Genomic DNA, 24,196 nt, shown 5'->3' with positions numbered 1-24,196 from the left:
TCCAGGGTCAGGAGGCGGGAGGCTCCGGGGCTTGCTGGCCGCCCCCACCCAGCTGCTCCAGGGCAGGGCGGCCACTCCCCCTGCCCACCCATCGCCCCTGCCCTCTCTGACCCTGCATCAGGTTCCCCCTGAGTCTCCCCTCCATCAGGCTTGCAGCCCCAGCGCCCCCCACCCCGCCCTCTCCCCCTCAGTCCTTCCAGGCCTGACTAGCACCCTGCACCTCCTCCACGCTGACACGCTCCTCAGCCACTGACCAGCCTCTCTCCACCTTGGTCTCCTTACCAGTCGCTGGCCCTGTCCCCCACTGTTAGCCTCGCCCATCATCACCCCGTCCTGTCTCTCTGCTTTGGGGTTTGTGTGTCCTTGTCTCTGCTTCTCCTGTCTCTCTGTCTCTCTCCCTGTGCATCTCTGTTGAGTCTTTCTCTCTCTCCCTGTGTCTTTTCCTCTCTCTCTCTCTCTCTCTCTCTCTCTCTCTGTCTTTTCCTCTCTCTCTCTTGTGTGGTCTCGGCTGGTGTCTGCAACCAGAACAAATCTCCCCCAGCCAACACCCCCTGAACAAGGAGGCCAGAGCAGCTAATGGGAAACATGTGATGCTGCCTTGTGCCTGGAGCACCGTGAAGGGAGCCTTAGTCCCAGCTCAGCCCCTGCTCCCACCACCCCCCCCTTGCCGCATTCCCCCCACCACGCTGTCCCCTGCCTTCCAGCCCGTGTGGGCACAATCACAAGTTCCCCAGTCATTTCCATCTCAAGGGGCGGGGAGCGGGGCGTTATCAGTTGGGGAGTATCAGGTTGGGGAGGGGCTGGGAACCGCTTCACTCCTCAGGTCGCCCCAGCCCCCAGGGCCAGGCAGACCTCATGCAGACTCCCCCAACCACCAGCACCATATGTAGGAGAACAGGGCCAAGATGAGCTGAGCTCCGGGGGCCTGGATGGGGGGCGGCCAAGCCACCCCCACTGGAGGGCTCTGGGGCCACCCAGATTTCCATCGTTTCCACCCTCCTGGGCCTCTGGGGAGCCACAGAGGTGGGGGCTCCCCGAGGGCTTGGGAGCTGCCTGGCTGCATTTCTGTGCCCACCCAACCATGGGGGGAGGGGGGATGGATCAGAGGAGGGAGGCTCTGGCAGGTTGAAATTCTCCTTCTCTGCCTGTGGATAAATTGTCCCTAATCCAGGCTTGGGGAGTTGTCTGGCTCCTACAGAGAGAGAGAGAGAGAGCAGGAGATAGGGAGGGAGGAGGGAAGCAGGCATACAAACACAGTGACACAGACACACACTATCACAAAGAGTCTCACATACACGCACACGCACGCGCACTGACAAGTTACATAAAGGTATCACACGAACACTGAAGCACCATTGTGCTGACAGGCACACCATGGCACACAGACTCACACGTGTTGACACTGACACACACAGGTGCACCGTGATGAGGTCACACAACACGCACATGCAGGGCCACAGTCAAGCACACACGGACCCGCAGTGAAACAGACCCGCAGGGACACTGACCAACCGCACCGTGAGCCTGAAAACCCAGAGAAAGGCAGCGGGAAGGAGGGAGACGGCACTGATCCAGACACCAGTGACCCCACTCACTGGCCTCGAGACTGGAAACCTGTGGGGACGGCAGAGGGCCCACCCGCCCCCACCCCCACCCCAATGCACACGCCCAGAGAATTGGAAATGGGCAGAAGTCAGTCCAGCTCCTGACACGGCCAGATGCAGAGTGTGTACACATGGGCACGCATGCCCCAATCACAGCTGGGTACACCTGCTCACACATTAGGCACATATACCTGTGTGTCCCCATAGGTGTGCAAACATAGACTTAGCTGGACACACACAGAGAACTGAACAAACCCAGATACACACACCCACATGTATAAGTGAAGACACCAACTCCAGTAAATATCAGCTCACACACACACAGGGCACTCTTAAACACACATATACTTGCATAGACATACGGAAATACACAGAGAAACATACAGAAGGCCTAGCAGACCCAGGAAGCCACATACAGGTGTATTTGCCCAGACAGCTGAATGCTCACAGACATGCAGGATCTCTTTAACATGCATGTACACACACATTCCCAGGCAACCAAAACCTATAAGCAGTCTATGAGGCCTGGTTCCCAGACCCCTCGGGGCTCAAGTACAAACCTCAGGGAGGCAGACAAATGGGCAGGAAGCAGAGGGGGTGAGGAGGGCCCTAGTTCTTAAAGGAAACAAAAGAGAGAACCGGTCTCGGATGGAGAAGGATAAATGCCAGCTGCGTATACACCCCTCATGAAAATCTGCAGTCACCGTCACTTTGAACAGTAACTCTCACACCTGCATTGTAAGTGAGCTCTTAACATTTATAGTTTGCCTAGAGCACTTCTGCCCGTTCATAAACTCTCCCTATTTTATAGATTAGGAAACTGAGAACCAGAGAGGTTAACTGACTTGCCTGAGATCACACAGGTGATGAAAGTTGAGCCAAGGACCATTCTGACTCCCAAGACCAGGTTCTTTTCACCATAGCGTATGTGTTCTTGTTCATGCGTACACATCTGCCCATGCAGATACTGCCTGGGGTTTCAAGATGTAGTTAATAGTCCCCAGTGAAATGAGGTTGGAGCCAGTTTCTGTGCAAGACTAGACCCACCTAGGATGGCCTCCTGGTCCCTCTGTCTGGTTCGTCCTGTATCCGTGCTTATGTCTGGGGTACTGTTTTTGTTTTCACAGATGGGAGCTTGCCTGCCTGTCTCCCCATTGGCCTGGACCCCAGAGCCTACCCAGCTAAGTGTGTGCAGAGGGCCCCGGGTTCGGGGCGATTCTCAGGCTGCCGAAGAGACCACCCTGGAATCACTGGCGAAGACGGGCCTTTGTTGCTGAGCTGGGTCTGTCTGCACAGCTTGCTCAGGTAACAGTGTACAGAGAAGCTGGGTCTGCCGGCCACCCCAGGAAGTGGGGATCAGGGGTACTTCCTTCTCAATCCCTCAATCCTATCAGGGATTCCCCCTTCCCAGCTTAGGCCAAAAAGAGGCCCTTTAGTATCAAAATACTTTAACCGCACTTCCTCAGACTCCCCGTTATCCAGAAAGGCGAGGTCCATGGATATACAGCCGGTTCCCCCTAGTCCTGCCTCCTAGTTGGGGGGCCTGCACCTGGATAACCTGAGAGAACTAGGAAGCTAAGGGGGTTGTGACAGTGACCAGAACCCAGGGCAGAGGTAGAAACCAGAATGCCTGCTGTGTGAAGCTGACCCCCCAGGACCCCTCTCTCCTAGAGTCTGTGGAAGCTGAGAGGACCTGGGGAGTTGAGGTACGCTGGGCTGCCCTCCTGGGATGAGATGAGGCAGGGGCAGGGGCAGGAACTACCTCCCTACCCTGGGCCCAGATAAGCCCACCCAAGCAGGCTGGAGAGCCAGAGACCAGGTGGAGAGGCAACTCCCCGAACTGACACATGGAGCCTCAGGCTCCAGGAAGCTCCCTAGAGCCCAGCCTGCCTGGGGACCCCACCCAGCTTCCAAAAGAGCATTCCTGGGGCCTGAGGTCTGGGGGGTGGAGTCTCCCGGGATTGTCAGGGTGGGGATGTCAGAGCTGGGTGTACCCAACTGTAAGTGTTCAGGGCACCTCGTGTGCAGGTACTCCAGCTTGTGTGCAAGCAGGCGTGTGTAGGGCTCTGTCCTGAGGTGTGCAGAGTGCTGTTCGTAAAAGTCTAGGTGGATTGGACTGGGAGATATTCACAGGCTGCATACGTGGTACATGGGAGTGAGTGTGCAGGACTGAGGGTGTGTCTTGTGCAGGTGTGGGGAGGCTAGAGTGTTGTGCGTGTCATGCTGGGTGGTGTTCTGGGCAGGGTGCTAGTGTACACTGGAGAGGTGTGTAGACAAGCCTCTGAATACACTGGGGTGATACATGAGTACACACTGGATGGGGTGGGTCATGTATACAGAGGTTCTTCCGCGTGTCACCAGGGAAGCGTTATGTTCAGGGTTCTGGCTGCACACACTGGGGGAGGTGTGTGCACGTGGCTCCGTTTGTGCTTTGGAGGTGGGCTGGGCAAGGCTTCAGCTGAGCTGGGCTCAGCAGTGCCCAGCCTTGTGGCCAAACTGCTGAAGTCACTTCCTTTCCAGCAGCAACTTTCCAGGAGGAGGAGTTTTTCAGACCTGGGCGGGGAGGGGTGGGGGGGCGGAACAAGGAGCTCTCAGGGGAAGGAGGTGGGCGGTGGTGAGGCTGTGGGGAGGGCCTGGTGGGGCTGGAGGAGGGGTGTCCTCCGGGAGACAGAAGGAAAGACAAGGACAGGAGTCTGGAAGGGCCAAGGGCAGGAGGGGATGGGGGCGGAGCAGGCGGGAAGCACAGTCCCTGGGTGACCTCGGAGAGAGGAAGGGAGGGCCGCCCAGCAGGGTGACCCTCGGGTTCAGCCAGAGCTGGCGGTGGTGCCCACACACCTGGCACCCAGGGCAGGGGGCTGGCAGGGGGCGGGTCTAGGGCAGACCTGCTTGCCAGGTGCCCTGCTCCGGGCAGGAAGGGGGTGGGCAAGGGCTGCACAAAGGAGCTCTGTGTGGCTGGGGGTAGGGTGGGGTGGGGTGTGCTGTGCTATTGAGGGGGGGTGGCCCTGATGATTCCAGGGGGTGGGGCGGGGCTTGCTCCCCTTGGGGGCATCAGTGGCTCTAAGGGGACACCTAGTGGTGAGGGAGGGTAGTGCAGTGAATGACCTAGGTGGGAGGGGTGAAGAAGCTGAGAGGAGGGGGTAGATTTAGAAGTCAAAAATTAGAACTGGTCGTTGGGACCAAGACAGTTCGAGGAAGCTGCAGGGGAGGGGGCTGACTCTCTGGACAGTGGAGAAATTTGGTTCAGAGGAGCTCAGCTAACCCAAGTGCAGACACACTTCCCTGTCATGGCTGTTTGCCCTTAAGGGCTTTTCTTAACCTCTCTGAGCCTCATTTACTTGCCAAATAAGTGACAGCTGCCCGTTGTTATTTTCATCATTGTTATTTTTTTGGTAACGATTCTGGTCCGGAGTCAGGTTGGAAGGAGATCTTCAGGGGTAGGTGGCTGGGAGGGGGCTGACGAGAAGGAAATTGGGGGGGGGTACATAGTTCCTGAGTGGGGGTGGTCCTGGCAGATAAAGGCCCCCCTCCAAGGGAGGTGATTGACGGGAGGTTTCACCGCAGCAGTGATAGCCCCCTTTGAGGCCTGGTTTTCCATTTGAGGACATCCCTGGGCCTTCAGTCCGGGCTGGGAGGGAAATGGTGTGTGCGGGGTGGGGGGGTGGGGGTGGGGAGGAGGCTAGAGAGAGGGTCATGAGGCCGGAAGTGAGAGCTGGGGCTGGCAGCCGGGCTCCCCTGGGGAGGCTGCGGGTGGGGGAGGGGGAGGCTGGCTGGGGAAGGGGTGGGGTGGTCAGAGCCGCAGCGGGGGAGGGTGGGGCTGGGGACTCAAGGATGTGGGCTGGCCCTTCCCGGCACTGCGCGCAGCAGGTTGGGGCCCCCAGCCCCCCTCCCAGCCGGCGGGTGTCCCCACAGGCAGGCTTAAGACACACTGACCCAGAAGCAGACAGACGACGGACAGAGGAACCTTTGCGACTTTGTTCTCAGACGTGGGGATAGGTGGTACCCTTAGGAGGGGGTCCAAGAAAACGTCTGCCTGGGTGTGGTGGGGAGGGGAGCCAGTTGCTTCCCTCAGATCCTGGAGGCTGTGGACTGTCAGGAGGTCTGGCAGGACGGCGCGCCCAGAGGTCTTCACGGGTGGGTGGAACAGAAGCAGCCGCTGGAGAGGCGGTTTGTCTCTTCTGCCAAGGTCACACCCTCAGGCCCCCGGTGGGAGGTCTCCAGAGTAGGGAGGGTTGGTGAGCCCCACCCTCCGCGAGAGAGGGGCGGTGGCTTGTGGTAGGCATCTCCGAGGGGGCAGCGGGAGCCACGGGTCAGCCGTGCTGTTGGAAGTAGGACCCGGAGATTCCAGAGGCTGAGCCCCTTCCCTGCTTCCTGAGTGTCTTACCCACAGTTCTTCCCGCAAGAGCGGCGGTGAGATCCTTGAAGCAGAGAGGGCCTGGCCTAGAAGGGGCCTGACAGCAGTCTGCAGGCGGGCACGAGAGAGAACAGAACCCGAAGTGATCTAGTAAATGGGACAGTGAGGAACAGCTGCGGCCTGGGCGCTGAAGAGACACGGGGGTGTTCTGCTTGGATGAGCAGCACCCTGCGGAGGCCCCCCCTCCCCACGCTATCTTGTGGTCTTGGGCAAAGTCTGTTTCCCTCTTCGGTCTTAGTTTCCTTGTCTGAAAAATGAGAGGGGCACGAGGTGACACTGGAACAGTGTACCCACTGGGGGAGCCGATTAAAAATGCAGATTCCCAGGGCCTTTCCTGGGTGAAGTGAAGTGAAAGTCGCTCAGTCCTGTCTTGACTCTTTGCAGCCCTATGGACATAGTCCATGGAATTCTCCAGACCAGAATACTGGAGTGGGTAGCTTCCCCTTCTCCAGGGTGGTCCAGTGGTTAAGACTCCATGTTTCCACCACAGAGGGCACAGGTTCGATCCCTGGTTGAGGAACAAGATCCCTCAGGCTGCACAGTGCAGCCAAAAAAAAAAAAACTCCACCAGATTCCGAGATGCCCCTTCAGATTTGTGAGTCAGACTCCCTGGACTAGGGTCTGGGTATCTGGAAGGTTACACAGCTCCCCAGGCCCAGGGTTTGGAAGCCCAAGGGTTAGGTGATTTTAAGGTTCCTCCCAGCCTTAATTTAGACTGCAGCTCTAGAAGAAGCACTTTCAGGAGTGGCCGGAGGAGCATTGCAGGAGCTGGGAGTGGAAGGAGGCTTTGGACTTGGCAGAATTAGAAATCTTGCCACTTAGCAGCTATGTGACTTCAGGCAAGTTATACAACTGCTCTGAACCTGCTTCCTCTGTAACATGGAGGTAATAATCCACGTCTCCCTGGTTCACTGAAGATGCAGTGGGTCATATATGTGGAAATGCTTTGTCGATGGCATGTTGCTGCCCACCAGAGGGGAGTGGACAAGTGGCCCCGCCCACACCTCCCTGTCCCCAAGTCAATCTACTGTCTTCCTGTGAAGTACAAAGTGATCCTCCCAGTGATCAGGGCCCATTCATCTTCCTGCTCCCCCAAACCAACTCCTGGGGATCAGCCAGGGCCCTGAGTCCCCAGGCTCCTTTGGGAGTCAGACCTGCCTGGATCTAAATCCCAACTCAGCCCTACCAGCTGAGGGAGTTGCTCAGTAAATGTTTCCGTAGCATCCAGAGCCCAGGCCCTGGGGTCAGGGGATACAACGGTAGACAAGACAGACTCTGTCCTTACCCCTGAGAGCCCACACTCGGGGAGAAGGCACACTGAACAGCCAGTCACACAAGTAATTGGCTACAGTCCTGGTAAATACTGTGAAGGGGAAATAAAGGGGGCTCTGAAAGTATGTGGCAGGGCCAAGTTGAGGCTAGAGGTGGCAGGGGAGCAGAGAATGTCCCTTTTCACGTTCTTAATCTCCCTCCCTCTTCCGCATCCTACCTGAGTCCCACTTTGGGGTCTGGAGAAGAATGAGAGAGAGCCTTATGGAGAAAGGCTGATTGCTCTGTGTGCCTATTCATTCATCGTTCAGTAGATATTTTTTGAAGCACATTTATGGGCCATGGTGTTGGGGGATATACACTTGACAGCAGGACGGAAATCCTTGCCTTCATGGTGCTTACCACCTTCCAATGGATGGTTTCCTTGACTGTAAAAGCGGGGGTGATAATCGTATTGATTTCAGGTTTGCAGGGGGGGTTAGATAATCCATATAATGAACTTAGTCCAATGTTTGACAACAGAGAAAGTGCCCCCAGGGCATGAACTTTTATTGTTGACTCCTGGTATGATTGTTGAACCTCGGGCCTCAGGCGCTCTAAAGTTTTTCTCTGCTGCTCTTATCCCACTAATAATTACGTCACTTACAATTGTCTCATTAGTGTTTGTCTACCCAGTGTTTGTGTACAGTAGGCACTTCACAAATAATGAGTATACGAATGAATGAATGAATGTTACTTCATCTCTGAGCCTCCATTTCCTCATCTGCAAAATGGGGTTATTAATAGCCCCTACCTCACAGGATTGATGTGAAGAATTAAATGAAAGGATGCCTGGACAGCTTCCAGCCCAGTGCCTGGCGCCCAATAGGTGCTCACTAAACCTGAGCTGCGATGGTCCTTTCCAGGCGCTGTCCACGCCCCGAGGCCTGGGCTCAGGCCAAAGTTGCTTCACAACACCCCCCGCTGACAGCCAGCGACTGGCAGAGCCCCCAGGCACGGGGGCCCTCTCTCTTCCAGGTCAGCCAGAGTTCCTGGGGTGCTGGGGTTGGGATGTGTGGGGAGATGGGGCCCCGTGGGCAGGTGGGCAGTGGTTGGGATCTGTGGCTCCCAGACCACTGAGATGGCTTTTTATCTGTCTTGTTGCCCACAGAGATCTCCAGTGTGACAGCCCAGGCGGCAGAGCCGAGGGTGAGTGGCCAGGGTTTGCCTGGGGGATGGGGCAAGAAGGAAGAGGCCATGTCCTTGACAGGACCTCCAGGCCCCCTCCTTAAATTTGATCTGGAGTGGTTGCTCCACCCCATTCATGAGTGTCTCTCTCAAAAGCAGGTGAATTATTCTCCCCCAGTCCTTAGCCTGGGTCTAGACAAAAGTGGGTGCACTGTCAGGAAGTGGAACTGGGGCCCATGGGGGTTCATGGTGCACATGGTGGCTTAGGAAATGCTGAGGGTCACCAGAGGGATTGGGCTTCGGGAGGGGACTCAGGAGAGGGGCGCAGGGGGCCACGGGGGACATGGGAAGCTGATGGGGCTTGGGTGTTCAAGGAGGGACCTGCTGCCTGTCCCGCCCGGCAGGTCCTGGTCCCGGCTTCTCGCACCCTCATGTCAGTCCCGGCCCCGCCCGGCGGCCCTCGGAGGACAAGGTCAGGATGCGTGTGAAGCCCCAGGGCCTGGTGGTGACTTCCAGTGCCGTGTGCAGCTCTCCTGACTACCTCCGGGAGCCCAAGTACTACCCCGGCGGCCCCCCCACCCCCCGGCCCTTGCTTCCCGCCCGGCCCCCCGCCAGCCCACCCGACAAGGCCTTCGCCCACACCTTCTCCGAGAACCCGCGCCCACCCCCACGCCGGGACCCCAGCACCCGGCGCCCACCAGTCCTTGCCAAGGGGGACGACCCGCTGCCCCCCAGGGCGGCCCGTCCTGTCTCCCAGGCCCGCTGCCCCACACCCGCGGGAGACAGCAGCAGCAGCTCCCGAAGGCGCTGGGACAACGGGCGGGCGACCCTGCGTCCGGTGGTCCAGCTGATCGACATCATGAAGGACCTGACCCGGCTCTCCCAGGACCTGCAGCACAGCGGCGTGCACCTGGACTGTGGTGGTCTCCGGCTCAGCCGCCCCCCGGCCCCGCCCCCTGGGGACCTGCAGTACAGCTTCTTCTCCTCACCCAGCCTGGCCAACAGCATCCGCAGCCCGGAGGAGCGGGCCACCCCCCACGCCAAGTCCGAGAGGCCCAGCCACCCCTTGTACGAGCCTGAGCCTGAGCCTCAGGACAGCCCCCAGCCCGGCCAAGGCCACAGTCCAGGAGCCTCGGCCGCGGCCACTGGTCTGCCACCCGAGCCTGAGCCCGACGGGCCCGATTACTCAGAACTCGCTGACGCCGACATCCTTAGTGAGCTGGCCTCCCTCACTTGCCCCGAGGCCCAGCTGCTGGAGGCCCAGGCCCTCGAGCCGCCGTCGCCTGAGCCCGAGCCTCAGCTCTTGGACCCCCAACCCCGCTTCTTGGACCCGCAGGCTCTAGAGCCGCTCGGGGAAGCTTTGGAGCTGCCGCCCCTGCAGCCCCTGGCTGATCCTCTGGGGTTGCCGAGCCTGGCGCTACAGGCTCTGGACACCCTGCCCGACTCCCTGGAGTCGCAGCTGCTTGACCCGCAGGCACTTGACCCCCTGCCCAAGTTGCTTGACGTCCCCGGCCGCCGCCTGGAGCCCCAGCAGCCCCTGGGACCCTGCCCACTGGCCGAGCCCTTGCGCCTGGACTTGTGCTCACCCCATGGCCCTCCGGGGCCTGAGGGTCACCCCAAATACGCCTTGCGGCGCACCGATAGGCCAAAGATCCTGTGTCGCCGACGGAAAGCCGGGCGGGGACGCAAGGCAGATGCCGGCCCCGAGGGCCACCTGCTCCCCCTGCCTATGCCCACCGGGTTGGCTGCCGCACTGGCCGAGCCACCCCCGCCGCCTCCTCCACCGCCGCCTGCCCTGCCCGGGCCAGTTCCCGTCCCGGAGCTGGAGCCCGAAGCCTCCCAGACCCCGGCGGTCCCTCCCCGCAAAGGCAAGTGCCGGGGCGTCCGGCGCATGGTGGTGAAGATGGCCAAGATCCCCGTGTCCCTGGGGCGGCGGAACAAGACCACGTACAAGGTGTCGTCTCTGAGCAGCAGCCTGAGCGTGGAGGGCAAGGAGCTGGGCCTGCGCGTGTCCGCCGAGCCCACCCCGCTGCTGAAGATGAAGAACAATGGCCGCAACGTGGTGGTGGTCTTCCCACCCGGCGAGATGCCCATCATTCTCAAGCGGAAGCGCGGCCGCCCTCCCAAGAACCTGCTGCTGGGCCCTGGCAAGCCCAAGGAGCCGGTGGTGGTGGCGGCCGAGGCGGCCACCGTGGCAGCAGCCAGCATGGCCATGCCGGAGGTAAAGAAGCGCCGGCGGCGGAAGCAGAAGCTGGCGTCCCCCCAGCCATCCTACGCGGCAGACGCCAACGACAGCAAGGCCGAGTATTCAGACGTCCTCGCCAAGCTGGCCTTCCTGAACCGCCAGAGTCAGTGCGCCGGGCGGTGCTCCCCGCCCCGCTGCTGGACGCCCAGCGAACCCGAGTCCGTGCACCAGGCGCCCGACACCCAGAGCATCTCCCACTTCCTGCATCGCGTGCAGGGCTTCCGTCGGCGAGGTGGCAAAGCAGGCGGCTTCGGTGGCCGGGGAGGGGGCCATGCAGCCAAGGCCGCCCGGTGCTCCTTCAGTGACTTCTTTGAGGGCATCGGGAAGAAGAAGAAGGTGGTGGCCGTGGCAGCCGCGGGGGTCGGGGGCCCTGGCCTCACCGAGCTGGGGCATCCACGCAAGCGAGGCCGGGGGGAGGTAGACGCCGTAACTGGGAAGCCCAAACGCAAGAGGCGGTCCCGGAAGAACGGGACTCTGTTCCCAGAGCAGGTGCCCAGCGGCCCCGGCTTTGGGGAGGCGGGCACTGAGTGGGCCGGGGACAAGGGTGGTGGCTGGGCCCCTCACCACGGGCACCCAGGCGGGCAGGCTGGCCGAAACTGTGGGTTCCAGGGGACCGAGGCCCGGGCCTTTGCCTCCACTGGGCTAGAGAGCGGGGCTTCAGGCCGTGGCAGCTACTACAGCGTGGCTGCACCCTCGGGCCAGGCCGAGCTCAGCCAGGAGCGCCAAAACCTCTTCACCGGCTATTTCCGCTCCCTGCTCGATTCCGACGACTCCTCTGACCTCTTGGACTTTGCTCTCTCGGCCTCTCGGCCCGAGTCCCGGAAGGCATCAGGCACCTACGCAGGGCCCCCCACCAGCGCCCTGCCTGCCCAGCGGGGCCTGGCCACCTTTCCCAGCCGGGGAGCCAAGGCCAGCCCAGTAGCCGTGGGCAGTGGCGGGGCTGGGGCTGAGCCCTCCTTCCAGCCGGTGCTGTCCGCTCGCCAGACTTTCCCACCCGGGCGGGCAGCGAGCTATGGGCTCACCCCGGCAACTTCAGACTGCCGGGCTGCAGAGACCTTCCCCAAGCTGGCGCCCCCGCCTTCCGCCGTCGCCCGCTCACCTACCACCCACCCGCCCGCCAACACCTATCCCCCGCAGTACGGCGGCTATGGGGCTGGACAAAGCGTATTTGCCCCGGCTAAGCCCTTCACGGGCCAGGACTGCGCTAACAGCAAGGACTGCAGCTTTGCATACGGCAGCGGCAACAGCCTACCTGCCTCACCCAGCAGCGCCCACAGCGCCGGCTATGCCCCACCGCCCACCGGTGGCCCCTGCCTGCCACCAAGCAAGGCCTCCTTCTTCAACAGCTCCGAGGGGGCCCCCTTCTCTGGTTCAGCCCCCACACCTCTGCGCTGTGACAGCCGGGCCAGCACGGTCTCGCCCGGCGGATACATGGTGCCCAAGGGCACCACGGCCTCTGCCACCTCCGCCGCCTCCTCGTCGTCCTCGTCCTTCCAGCCCTCGCCTGAGAACTGTCGGCAGTTTGCGGGGGCTTCTCAGTGGCCTTTCCGGCAGGGCTACGGAGGCCTGGACTGGGCCTCGGAGGCCTTCAGTCAGCTCTACAATCCCGGCTTCGACTGCCATGTCAGCGAGCCCAACGTGATCCTGGACATCTCCAACTACACCCCGCAGAAGGTGAAGCAGCAGACCGCCGTGTCCGAGACCTTCTCCGAGTCCTCCTCCGACAGCACCCAGTTCAATCAGCCGGTCGGCGGCGGTTTCCGACGTGCCAACAGCGAGGCCTCGAGCAGCGAGGGCCAGTCAAGCCTGTCCAGCCTGGAGAAACTGATGATGGACTGGAACGAGGCCTCGTCCGCCCCCGGTTACAACTGGAACCAGAGCGTCCTCTTCCAGAGCAGCTCCAAGCCTGGCCGTGGCCGGCGGAAGAAGGTGGACCTGTTCGAGGCCTCTCATCTGGGCTTCCCGTCGTCCGCCTCGGCTACTGCCTCGGGCTACCCGTCCAAACGGAGCACCGGGCCCCGGCAGCCTCGGGGTGGCCGGGGCGGTGGCGCCTGCTCGGCCAAGAAGGAGCGGGGCGGGGCGGCGGCCAAAGCCAAGTTCATCCCCAAGCCGCAGCCCGTCAACCCCCTGTTCCAGGACAGCCCGGACCTCGGCCTGGACTACTACAGTGGGGACAGCAGCATGTCCCCGCTGCCCTCCCAGTCGAGGGCCTTCAGTGTGGGCGAGCGAGACCCCTGTGACTTCATGGGACCCTACTCCATGAACCCATCCACGCCGTCCGACGGCACCTTCGGCCAAGGCTTCCACTGCGATTCGCCTAGCCTGGGTGCCCCTGAGCTGGATGGCAAGCATTTCCCACCACTGGCCCACCCGCCCACGGTGTTTGATGCAGGTCTGCAGAAGGCATACTCGCCCACCTGCTCACCCACCCTGGGCTTCAAGGAAGAGCTGCGGCCGCCGCCCACAAAGCTGGCTGCCTGTGAGCCCCTCAAGCACGGGCTCCAGGGGGCCAGCCTGGGCCACGCGGCTGCAGCCCAAGCCCACCTGAGCTGCCGGGACCTGCCGCTGGGCCAGCCTCACTACGACTCCCCCAGCTGCAAGGGTACGGCGTATTGGTACCCGCCAGGTTCAGCTGCCCGCAGCCCACCCTACGAAGGCAAGGTGGGTTCGGGGCTGCTGGCTGACTTCCTGGGCAGGACGGAGGCCGCGTGCCTCAGTGCCCCACACCTGGCTAGCCCACCGGCCACACCCAAGGCCGACAAGGAGCCGCTGGAGATGGCCCGGCCGCCCGGCCCACCCCGTGGCCCCGCTGCAGCCGCTGCTGGCTATGGCTGCCCACTTCTTAGTGACTTGACCCTGTCCCCCGTGCCGAGGGACTCGCTGCTGCCCCTGCAGGATACCGCCTACAGGTATCCAGGCTTTATGCCGCAGGCGCATCCCGGCCTGGGTGGGGGCCCCAAGAGCGGCTTCCTGGGGCCCATGGCGGAACCTCACCCTGAGGACACATTCACCGTCACCTCCCTGTAGTGCCAACTGAAGTGCCGACTGGACCTCGAGGTTTTGTTCCTGGGTGAGTCTGAGGATGTGGGTGCAGTGGGCAGAAGAAACCGGGGGGCTGGGGCTGGGGAGGTGTGAAGACATTAGAGCTTGGGCAGGGGGCAGAAGGATAGCCACGAGCCGGAAGGACTTGAGGGCAAGATTAGGGACCCGACAACAGGACAGGGAGTTGGGATTCAGGGAGTCTGGCATTAGCTGTTGGGAACAGTCTTTTTTTTTTTTTTTTTTTTTTTTTGGAACAGTCTTAGGGAGGAGGTGAGTGCTTGGGTGGGGAACCCAGCATGGGGCTTAGACATTCAGGGGTCCCATTACTGAAATGGCTGGAGGACCGTAGACTGGATGGGGCCATCTGGTTTGGTTCGTCAGGCGTCCATTCCCCTTAGCCATGCTCAGTCCTAAACAGGGACCACCTGAGTCCCAGCACACACTCATCACTTGATCTCTTGTAAGGGAGGGTGTTTGCATCACTCAGCATGAGACAGATGAAGGAAAAAGCAGGTTGGAGAATTACCCACGAAGGCCCATCCAGGATCCTGATCCTGCAGGCTTCTTTGTCTCCTTGGGAACTTTATTTAATTTAAGATGCAGTCTGACAAAGGCCAGGCTGAGGCTGTGGCTAGGATGTCCTTTTCTGGCCTCACAGGGTACCCCAAAGGCTGTTCTTCCACAGGGGTATTGGGATTTCACTGTCTGGGAGCCTCCAGCTAGTGGGTCTGTCCCCAGGTAGGATGTTTCCTACCTAAAAAATCCCAGGCCCTTTCCTGAAACCAAATTCATTCCTTAAGAATTCAGTTAAGTATTGTTAGGTATTTAGATATTGTTTTATCAGGTACTGTCACCTCCTTCAGTATTCTTTAAGATTTTGTGTTCAAGAAAAAGAAAATAAAAGAGGGGGAAATGCCCCCAAAATGGTCTAAAGGGACAGAGTTGAAGGAATCATTTTCTTGATGAACAGTCTGCTCCAGAAATGCAGCTATAACTGGCCCTTCATTTCCTCCTTTTGGAACAGACCTGTCGCAGAATTGACCTGGACATGGTGCATAGTGATGGAGTGGGCTGGGGGTCTGTCTGAGCCTCTCACCCCACCTCACACCTCTGTGCCTGCTGCAGCCTCCTGGGAATGTCTGTTCCTGGAGAAGGAATGGCAGGGCTTCTGGAAAGCCCCATCCCTGCTTGGGGAAGGCCATTCGAGGCCAAGGTGACTCAGGGTCCTGAAGTCATGTCAGTGGAAACTTATTACCCCCTCTCCGCCTGACCTCAGCTCCCTTGGTGCATGGAGATGGCAAAGGGCAGCACGTGGGAGTCAGGAGGCCTGGCGAAAGACCATTCCTCAATTGGCCAACTTGCTACGTGCCCTTGACCAAGCTTTTACCCCTCCTCCTCTCCATCCCCTGAACCTCTCTTTCCCCATCTGTTCAAGGAAATTGACTTTGGTAATCTTTTGGGTTCTTGAAACTGCATGGCATAGAGAATGGACCAGACTTTCTTGGGGGCAGCATATTTTTCCTCATAATGAAGCCAAACCAAGATTAAAATGGCCTTCCATTCCCCATGCACCTCATTGCAAGCGGCAGAGCCACAGATCTGAAGCAGGCCAGGGAGAAGCTGCTTAGGGCTTAAAATGTCAAACTCTTGATCCTTCTCACTGGAGGGAAGATGTCTTGTGGATAATCCAGAAAATGTGAAATAATCTGAAAACCTTTTCCTCGCGGGCTCTGGGTGGGAAAATAAACCGATGTGGGGGCTGGGTTATTGGGCAGGTCACGGCTCAGTGAGATACATAATGGAACCACCCAGTGAGGCCTGAACGCAGGAGGAACTGGGACGCCATCCAGCCCCACATTCTGGCCCGCTCCCCACTCAGAGCTGGGAGTTGACAGCACTAGTCCTCAGACCGAGGCACTCAGTTGTTCCAGAGACATCCGTCCAACACCCACTGCCTGCCAGGCGTTGGGGACACAGCAGTGAACACCACAGTGAGCCCCTGGTCCTCAGGGGGCTTCCAGTTTAGAGGGAAAGACGGGAAAACAGAAGAACACAAAGCATTTGGTAATTATGGCCATAGGAAGGACCATGCAAGAGAATAAAAGCTAGGAGGCTGTAAAGGTCTGCAGCCGGCTGGCCAGGTGCTGAGCTGATGCCTGAAAGATAAGGGGAAGTCAGCTAGATCGGGATGGGGGAAGAGCATTTGGGGCAGGGGGAACAGCAGTGGGTAAAGCCCGGAGGCCAAAAAAGCACCTCAGCTTTGATGACCTGATGGGAAGACAGTAACCCTAATGATGGGGTGAGGAGGCAGGGCCAGATCATGCAGCCATTGGAAGGAATTTGAAGTTTGTTCCAAGACAAATGGGAAACCATTGAAGGGTTCTGAGCGGAGGTACCGCGGCGGCGGAGCAGGCAGGTGCTGGAGGAGGGAGACCAGCTGCGGTAGCTCAGGCAAGCAGTGGTTGCTGGCTTAGACCGTGATGGCGGGAGGGCTGTCCCCCCTTCTTCATCGAAGATGGCACATCCGCCCTCATCTCGGGCAACCCCCGCTCCCAGTGCCAAGGACCGATTAAAAGCATTGTGAGGAGTGAGGAAGTGTTGGGGATGCAAGGAAAGAGAACGGTGAGGAAGAAGAGTTAACAGAGGGAGTGGCGCTTGTTAACAGAGGGAGTGTCACTGTCTACAGAGGGCTTAAACAAGGAGGACAGTGACACTGATTCACCAGCAGGGCAGCAAGCCCTTTTGACCCAGGGCCGGGTGCGGGAGAAGTCACTGAGCTCAACCTCGCATCTTGAGCTTCACCCCCACCTACCCTCCGATGCCTGTCCCGATGCCAGGCACAGCCTGTGTTCTCGAGGGCCCATGGAACCTAACCCAAGCCCACAAAGAGCCTCAAGCATCTGGGTGTGAGATGGTAGGGAAAAGCAAACCTCATGCACCAGGAAGGCGGGCCACGGCCCGAAGTCACCTCTCTGTCCCTTTGGTAAGAAAAGGGATGTGTATTCGTGCTGGGCCGTTTGTACAACACAGCCTCACTGGCCTTTCAGAACAGCCTGAGGGGTCAGTGCACTTGCCTCTTCCATCAGTGAGTCAAATCTCTTGGAACGCAGGTGCAGCTCCGAAGCTTGCCCAGGGAATCCACGGGTAGGAAACGGCAGAGTCGGGATTTGAACCCAGCTCCCCACCCTCACGGATCCTAGATACTCTGCCTCACTGGTCCCCCGCACCCCTGATTCCCCATCTGCAAAATGACGGAGTGGTTGGATGCTCCCCACAGCTCTTTCTGGGTCTGACATTTTAAACGGATTTTGAGGTTCTGTGAAAGAAGCTGCATCTGAGCTCAACCTTGAAGGATAGGCAAGATGTGGACACACAAGAGACTGGGGGAAGGGCGATTCCAGGCAGAGGAAACTGCGGGCAGGGGCAGGTCACATCCCGATGTGAGTTAGAAGAAGAAAGCTGGGAGGAACCAGAGTGGGGAATGTGGGACCTGACTGTCTGGGAGCTGAGCTGACAGAGAGGGAGGGGGGCGGGGGGCGCCCGGGCCGGCAAACATCTTCTCTAGTCCCTTAGATGGAACGCAGAGCCAGACAGACTGGCTCCGCCTTGGGCCTTCACAGCTGAAGATCAGCCCCTTCTAGACCCTGGGGACAGGCTGCGAGGGTGGGACGGGCCCCTCCAAGGTGTTCGGGGATCTCGAGTCCCCCTCTCCTCCCCATTCCCTCTTGGGCCTGGACCTGAGGCCAAGAGAAATGTCACAGGTCCTCCAAGGTTATACCAGCTGGGGCAGGAAGCAGCTTCCAAGGCCACCAGCCAGCCAGGGTCAGCAGGCATGCCCGGACCTGGGCCAGGCCCTGACCGCTCTGGGCTTTGTCTCTCCCTGTCTTGAAACCTCAAGAGGTCACCTGATCTTGCCTCTGGCCCTGAGCAAGAGGCCCACACCTCAGGGGTCAGGCAGGCTTGCCCGGGCTCCTCTCCCCACTGTCTGGGGCTGTCCTCACTCCCGGCCTATCTCTTGCCTCTCCTGCAGCCATTTTCAGGCCAGGCCTTCTTGTTCTGAGCCCTTATTTCCTGGAAACGTAATCTCTCCGTGAGCGTGCCTTCTCAGGCCCCTCCTCTCCCATTTCCCCGCATCCCTGCGGACCTGGAAGAACCCAAGAAGGCTGGAGGGTGGTGGCTGGGAGCAGGCCCGTGGGTGCAGACAGGCCTCTGTGCAGAGCCCGATTCCATCCCTTCCCAACCATGTGACCTGGTGAGTCATGTCACCTCATTGCGTCTCTTGTGGGAATTAAATGAGATTACCCGTGAAGCACTTAGCCCAGTCCTTGGCACGCAGGAAGCACGTAATCAGTGGTTGGTAGATGAGTGAATAACGTCCCTCCTCACAGTGTGTGTGAATCACACACCTCTGACCCTTTTCTCCAAGCTCAGGACTCTTGTAGCCAGCCCTCCTTCACCTGCTCTCCCCGCTTCCCTCCTGGGAAGGAGCTGGTATTCTAGTGTAGGTTTGGGGCCTTTGGGTTTGGGAGGCTGTGAAATACCACCTGGTTACATGCTTTAATAATGGGGCTGAGTCCTCCCTGGGGGGGTCCAGAGTCAAGGTGAGTCACAGGTCCCACCCCAGCGGACCTAAAGCCTGATGGGCAACAGGACCCAGACTGCTGCGTGATCCAGGTTGGCTGGAAACTCTCTCCACATAGTTATCCACACCTGTTCTCTGTCTCAGTCCAGATCATCTGAAAAAAAAAAGATTTCCTTGTCACTTTGTCTTCTAACTTTGGCTACCATAGTGCCCTCCGTTGGTGCCGGAGGGCAGGAGAAAGTAGGTTAACTCTGGGTTTAGCCCACACAAATGAACCACCTGGCCTGGGCCAGGCATTGCATGTGGTGCTAAAGGAGCCACTGAACAAGATGAGCAGTATCCTGCCCTCATGGAGTTTGCAGCCTTTAAATGGGTATTCATTACAAGCATCCACGTGGGCATCACTCACCAAGGGAGGGACTAAGACGCTCCCACCAGACCTACTAGAGACCACCCTCTTGAACCAGGGGCAGGACTGGCAGGAAGAGCTGGGGCGGGAGGCGGGGCAGCAAAATGGGTCTTGAACAAACTTGGCTCAGCCACTTGGGTCAGCCCAGCCAGCACCTGGCAGGTCTCTGCCCCAATATCCTCCCACTCTCCACCCCAGGAGCCCATACCCCCATTGTGGCTGCCAAATATCCTTCAGCTTTGTGGGATGCTGTGTCTGGACAGCTCCCCCTCCCGAATATTTACTGGATGAATTGATTCAGACATATCTGCTCTTGTGGCTTCATTGCTTAACACCTTCTGATTGCATCCTCAGCCCTCCAGCCTCTTATCCTGGTGTCTAGGCATTCGAGGCCGCTTCTTCAGCCCCAACTTCCTGCTCACACAGCCTGCCTTCCCAGCCCTAGACTGTGGGGTCTGGAGAGAGCTTTCCCAGCGTGCCTGCCCCTTTGCTGTTGGCCGTTCCCTGGCCTGGGCCGCTCTCTCCTAGCCACCATCCATCTCCCACCTGTCAGTTCCTATCTTTCACTCAGACACCACCTCCTCCAAGAAGCGTTCCAGGATCCTTCCCAGGCGCAATTAATCTGTAGCCTTTTATGCATCTGTGACAGCTCCTCCTGGGAATGACTTCCTCACTGCGCCATCAGCTCCTTTAGGCGGGTTACTCATTTCTATTCTCTGTCCCCTCAGTGTCTCATTGTGCCTGGGACATTTCTGAGGTCAGGGTTCGTGTTTTTTTTTTTTTCCCCTTGAGTCAAAGAAGGTCATGTAGACCACACCAGGGCGAATTGTGAGAGAAAGGGTTAGGCATTGGGGCATGGACATGATCTGGTTTCTCTCAACCCCGTTGTTACCAGATACGCTCCCAAGGATGGAGCAAGGGTGGGGTGTGTAAATAAACCAGTTCCAACTCTCATGGCTCACCGGGCTCCTGGAGTTCTCCAAGTGCAGCCCCTCCAAGTTTACAGAGAGGAAGAGGGACTCGCTCAGCCATCCAGGCAGGAAAACACAGAAACAAAGAGCCAGAGAGGACCCTTGGGATCACCCAGGTCCACGTTCTTGCCACTTCTCAGCTTCCATTCAGTTGCATACCCAACACATTACCTGTGGGTGACACCTGTCCTGACACAGGCATCTCCAGTTGGGAAGAGAGATGGGTGTTAGGGGGACATATATAACCTCCTCCCAGGACAGGTAAGGAGTGTGAGGCTCTGAGAGGTGAGCGATACACACACGGCCACACAAGCTGGGTGGGCAGCCATGGGTGTAAACCCCACTTTATCTCACTAGCATCCCTCCGTGTGCCCAGCGGTGGGGGGAAGCAACGGAGGGTCCCTAAAGAGGGAATGACTGGCAGAACTGGAGTTGAAGGAATGCCTCTGGTCACTGGTAGCCTGATTCTGAAAAACTCTGGAGCAGGGAGAGCCACACCCACCCACGCCACAGCCTGCCCAGCCCGTTGGGAGCTTCATCCCTCATCAATGTCTGGGTCCAGCCTAGCTGAGGGTATCCCCATCTGCCAGGTGTGCTTTGGGTCCTCTCCACATTTAAGGGACTCACAGGCCGGACTTTGCCTGAAAACCTCAGGGGTGGATCACCTTTGGGCAGCTGTGGTTTATCTCTGACCCCTTTGTCTTTGGCACATTATCTCAGTGCCTAAAGATCTTCGCCATTCCCTGTTCAACCCCCTTATTTTGTATAGAAACTGAAGCCCAGAGAGGGCAAGGACTTGACCTAGGTCACACAGCACATCGGTCTCTCAAATTCTCACACACTCTTTGCCTTCTGTTCCACTGTCATATTTGATGTTGAGACCCCCCCTTTCTGGAGGGTAGAGACTCGAAGGTGGGGCTATATTTTAGACTACCTCTCCGCTGGTTTGCTTGAGTGAATGCACGAACGCGTGCTCCTTTTGCCAGGGAGAGCAGATCTCTGGACAGCCTGGTTTATCCGTGGTCTTCAGCATTTTAAATTCCTGCTCAACTCAGCTCTCCCTTGGGGCCCCAAGTGCCAGCCCCCACTGACAGGCAGAGGCCACTGGGAGACCTGGCCCCACAGACCGGGTAAAACTGCTGGAGCACCAGACTCCGTGGAATATAGCTCTGCAGCCCTTCATTATGGAGGTACTCAAAGGTTAAGTCTCGTGTACAACGGCGGTGTCCTGGGGCGCTAGCCGCGTGCTGGCATCAGGGATGCCCAGGAGGAGCTCGGAAGGGAATGACAAGTGCCTCAGTAGCTATGGTAACAGGGTGGTCTGAGGAGGCGTCTGGAGGTGTGCAAGACCTGAGCTGGACCTTGACTCTCCCACCGGACGTAGACGAGTCACAGCTCCGTCATTCAGTCACTGTATACCATTGACCCCAGCGTGTGCTGGGCGCCCTGCTCCGAGCGAGTTGCAAGTCAGTCTCTCCCACCAAAGCCAGATGAGGTGTGTTCCCTGAGCCCCCCAGGGCTTCTTTTGCCGTACCCCCATCTCCCTGCCTTGTGATCCTCTGGCTTGGGGGTCTGCTTTGCTTCCTTCTCTGCCCTGGGAGCCCCTCCTGAGCAGGAACCAGATCCGTCTTCCTCTCTGTCCCCAGTGCCCAGCTCTGGGCCGCCTAGCCCAGCAGCATTGCTTCTGGGCCGGGGCGAGTCGCACCTAGTGAGGTCAAGGTTCTACATGGCCACAGCATTCTGCCTTCCTGGCTCAGAAGCCTCTGGTTTTGATTCTCTCCCCATCCCCCACCCCACCCCCACCATCCCCCAGATTCTGGCCAAGTCATGAAAGCTGGGGAGGGCGGTGGGAGGAGGAAGGTGAGACAGCGGTGGTTTAGCAGAGGGTGAGAAAGCCTCCCCGCTGCCTGGCCGCCGGCACCACGGGAATGGTTCTGGCAGGAGCTGCCTGCTGGGCTGAGATCACCATGGAGACCTGGCTTGGAGAGGGTCACTGGCAGTGGCTAAGGGCTGGAGGGGGGCGGGGGCGACAGGGATTTGTGCAGAGGCTCCCAGCCTGCCCTGGGGCCCGCAGGGGAAGCAGGGGAAGCTGGGGTTCAGTACAGTTTGCTTGTTAAGTGGTTTGGAGCTGCTCGTCCTGAATCTCCCCCTCACTTGTCACCCCAGTACACCATATCTGTCACCCCAACGGCCATTCCTTAGCTTGGCAGCTGTTCTTCAACTGCAGTAAAGCTGTCTTACAGATAGATGCCCCCAGCCCTCCAGCAGAACCTGTCCCCCCCCCACCCCGTTTATCACTCCCCTAACTGGAGTACTGGCACCCACCCCAACTGCATCCCTGGTCCCCACCACTCCAGTTGTGATACACCTGTCACCCTAACAAGCACACCTCTTACCCCTACGGCTAATTTTCCATCCTCCTCTCACCAGCAGGAGACCTGACAGCCTGACAAATATACAGCCCTCCCACTCACGCCTCTGCAAGCCACCTGGGCTGATGCACCAGGATGGGATTCTGTCCCACCTCCCAGGGGTCCACCTGGCTCCCCTGGCCCTTGAAGGGAGTCCTGGCAAGTCCAGCCTCAGGACAAAAGTCTTCCCCGGGGCTGACTGCCCGGCAGACAGCAGCCGGGGCTGAGCAGAATTTAAATGTGGCCCCATTGGAAAGGGAAGCCAAGAAAGAGGACGAGAGAGGAAAGGCTTTCAGTGGCTGCTGGTGGTGGGGGGAGGTGGGGATGGCTCCCTGAGGAGTCTCAAAAGGTGGTTCTAGCACCCCCCATGCCTGCCCGTTAATTTCAGTGGCATTTCACTCACCAAGTATAGGAGACGTGAATTTTAGGGCTCTGAGAAGAAGGAGCCCCAAAAGAGCCAGGCTAATAACTAGAGGTCTTGAGAATATCACCTCTTCCCCACTGGACATCTTCCTGCTCACCCCAGCAAAGCTGGGGGTCTGGATAGGAAATCAGGTCCCCAGAGCCCTGCAAACATAATTAGGACCATCTAGGGAAGTGGGTGACTTCATATCTCTAGTGTCTGATGACTGTAGGGACTGGGGAAGTTTCTGAGCTTCTGGAAGGCAGGGGCTGCAGACAACACAGATGCTATTGTTGTCTTTTTTCCTTTATTCTGACAGACTTCCTCATCACCTCACCTCTGTAAGGAACAGAATGGCAGTGGTAGGGAATGGGGAGAAGGTTGGATTCAGAAGAAATTAAAGCCGCAGTTCACACCTGTGCTGTGCTAGGGCCTTGTCTTCCCATTATGTCATTCCTCAGAACAGCCTCAGTAGGAGGAATTATTAAACTTACTGTTACATTAGGAAATTAAGACTTGGAGAGCCTAGCTGGCTCTCACTTATGATGCATTTATGGACCAGGTGTAATCTGCCTCAAACCACTGAATCTTCCCAACAAATACAGAGGATAGTTCTGTTATCCCCTTTTTACAGATGAGTAAACTGAGGCCCGCAGAGATCCACTGACTTGCCCAAGGTCATAGAGCTATGAAATGGAGGTGCTAGCATTTGAGCTCAGCTGTGTCTGACTCAGGAGTTCAAGTTCTTAACAGGTTGCTCTGCCTGAAACTCCACCTTCCTATCCAGCACGTCCTTTATCCTTCAGTGGTGTGGGCCTTGGGCACACATCTATCTTACCAGTGGGGAAATTGAGCTCAAAGCAGGCTAGAAGCAGGCCAGAGTTTCATGAGCAGGGCTGTTTGGAATTTTCTGGGAGGAGGAACCAGGCAGTTCACTTCTGGGTGAACTGGGTGGGGGGTCCTGCTCCTACGACTCCCTGTTCTTGGAGCTCAGAGTCTGTCCCTGCCACTGACTTCTGCCTCTTCTCTTGTGTTTCTTTGCAGCTTTCAGAAAACCAACGCCAAGACCCCTCCCAGCGTCCACATCGTCCTCCTCTGCCTGCCCCTCTGCCTCCTGCCGCCCACCCCCCGCCCGCACCCCCTGCAGCCCTGTCCCTTGCCTCCCACCCCTCCCTGTCCATCTCCTCCACGCAGAAGCCGAAGGTGAGCCCTTTCTGCACAAAACCAGCAATTGTAAATACTTTTTAAAAATGTACAAAACTTAAAAAACAAAACACAGTTTTAGAAAAAGACAAAAAAAAGAGAGAGAGAGCGCGCGCGTGTGCAAGAGGTTGCGAGCGGGGCTTCACGGTGTCCAGAGCCCCTGCAAGTATGCACTGAGAAATTTATCTACAGGTCGTTTGACAAAAATGAACAATATCCTATTTATTGTATATACTGTTTTATTATAAATCGTGGATTGTATATTGCATTCTGTAAACCTGCTGTGGTCCCGTGGTGTGCAAATTCGCATGGTGGGGGGGAGGGAGAAGAACCTCTTGCGGGAGCTTTTTTTTTTTTCTTTCTTTCTTATTTTTCACTCTTTTGGGTTTTCTCTTCTGTTGTTGTTGTTGTTTTCTGTTGGCAGGACACACCCAAAGATCCAAGTTTGTATTAAAAAGAAATGAAAAAAAGCAAAAAAA

The 24,196-nt window shown here is 58.2% G+C and overlaps 1 protein-coding gene across 3 annotated transcripts in view; it reads left to right on the top strand.

Annotated features, from left to right (window-relative positions):
• Positions 1–23,983, top strand: part of AHDC1 (AT-hook DNA binding motif containing 1) — a 64,798-nt gene extending 40,815 nt beyond the window's left edge. For 2 of the 3 annotated variants that reach the window (XM_065930177.1, XM_065930175.1), the window contains exons 3-7: positions 2,732–2,909; positions 8,190–8,301; positions 8,435–8,472; positions 8,856–13,766; positions 23,559–23,983. In XM_065930177.1, the coding sequence (XP_065786249.1) occupies positions 8,930–13,723 (4,794 nt within the window). In that variant the 5' untranslated portion in view covers positions 2,732–2,909; positions 8,190–8,301; positions 8,435–8,472; positions 8,856–8,929 and the 3' untranslated portion in view covers positions 13,724–13,766; positions 23,559–23,983. Of the gene's footprint in view, positions 1–2,731; positions 2,910–8,084; positions 8,302–8,434; positions 8,473–8,855; positions 13,767–23,558 lie in introns of all 3 variants that reach the window. The other variant, XM_065930176.1, reaches the window with a different exon arrangement.
• Positions 23,984–24,196: the final 213 nt, after the last annotated feature.

Source organism: Muntiacus reevesi, chromosome 3, assembly GCF_963930625.1.
Source record: "Muntiacus reevesi chromosome 3, mMunRee1.1, whole genome shotgun sequence".
Taxonomy (NCBI): Eukaryota; Metazoa; Chordata; class Mammalia; order Artiodactyla; family Cervidae; genus Muntiacus; species Muntiacus reevesi.
This window is presented reverse-complemented; position numbering and strand designations above follow the sequence as displayed.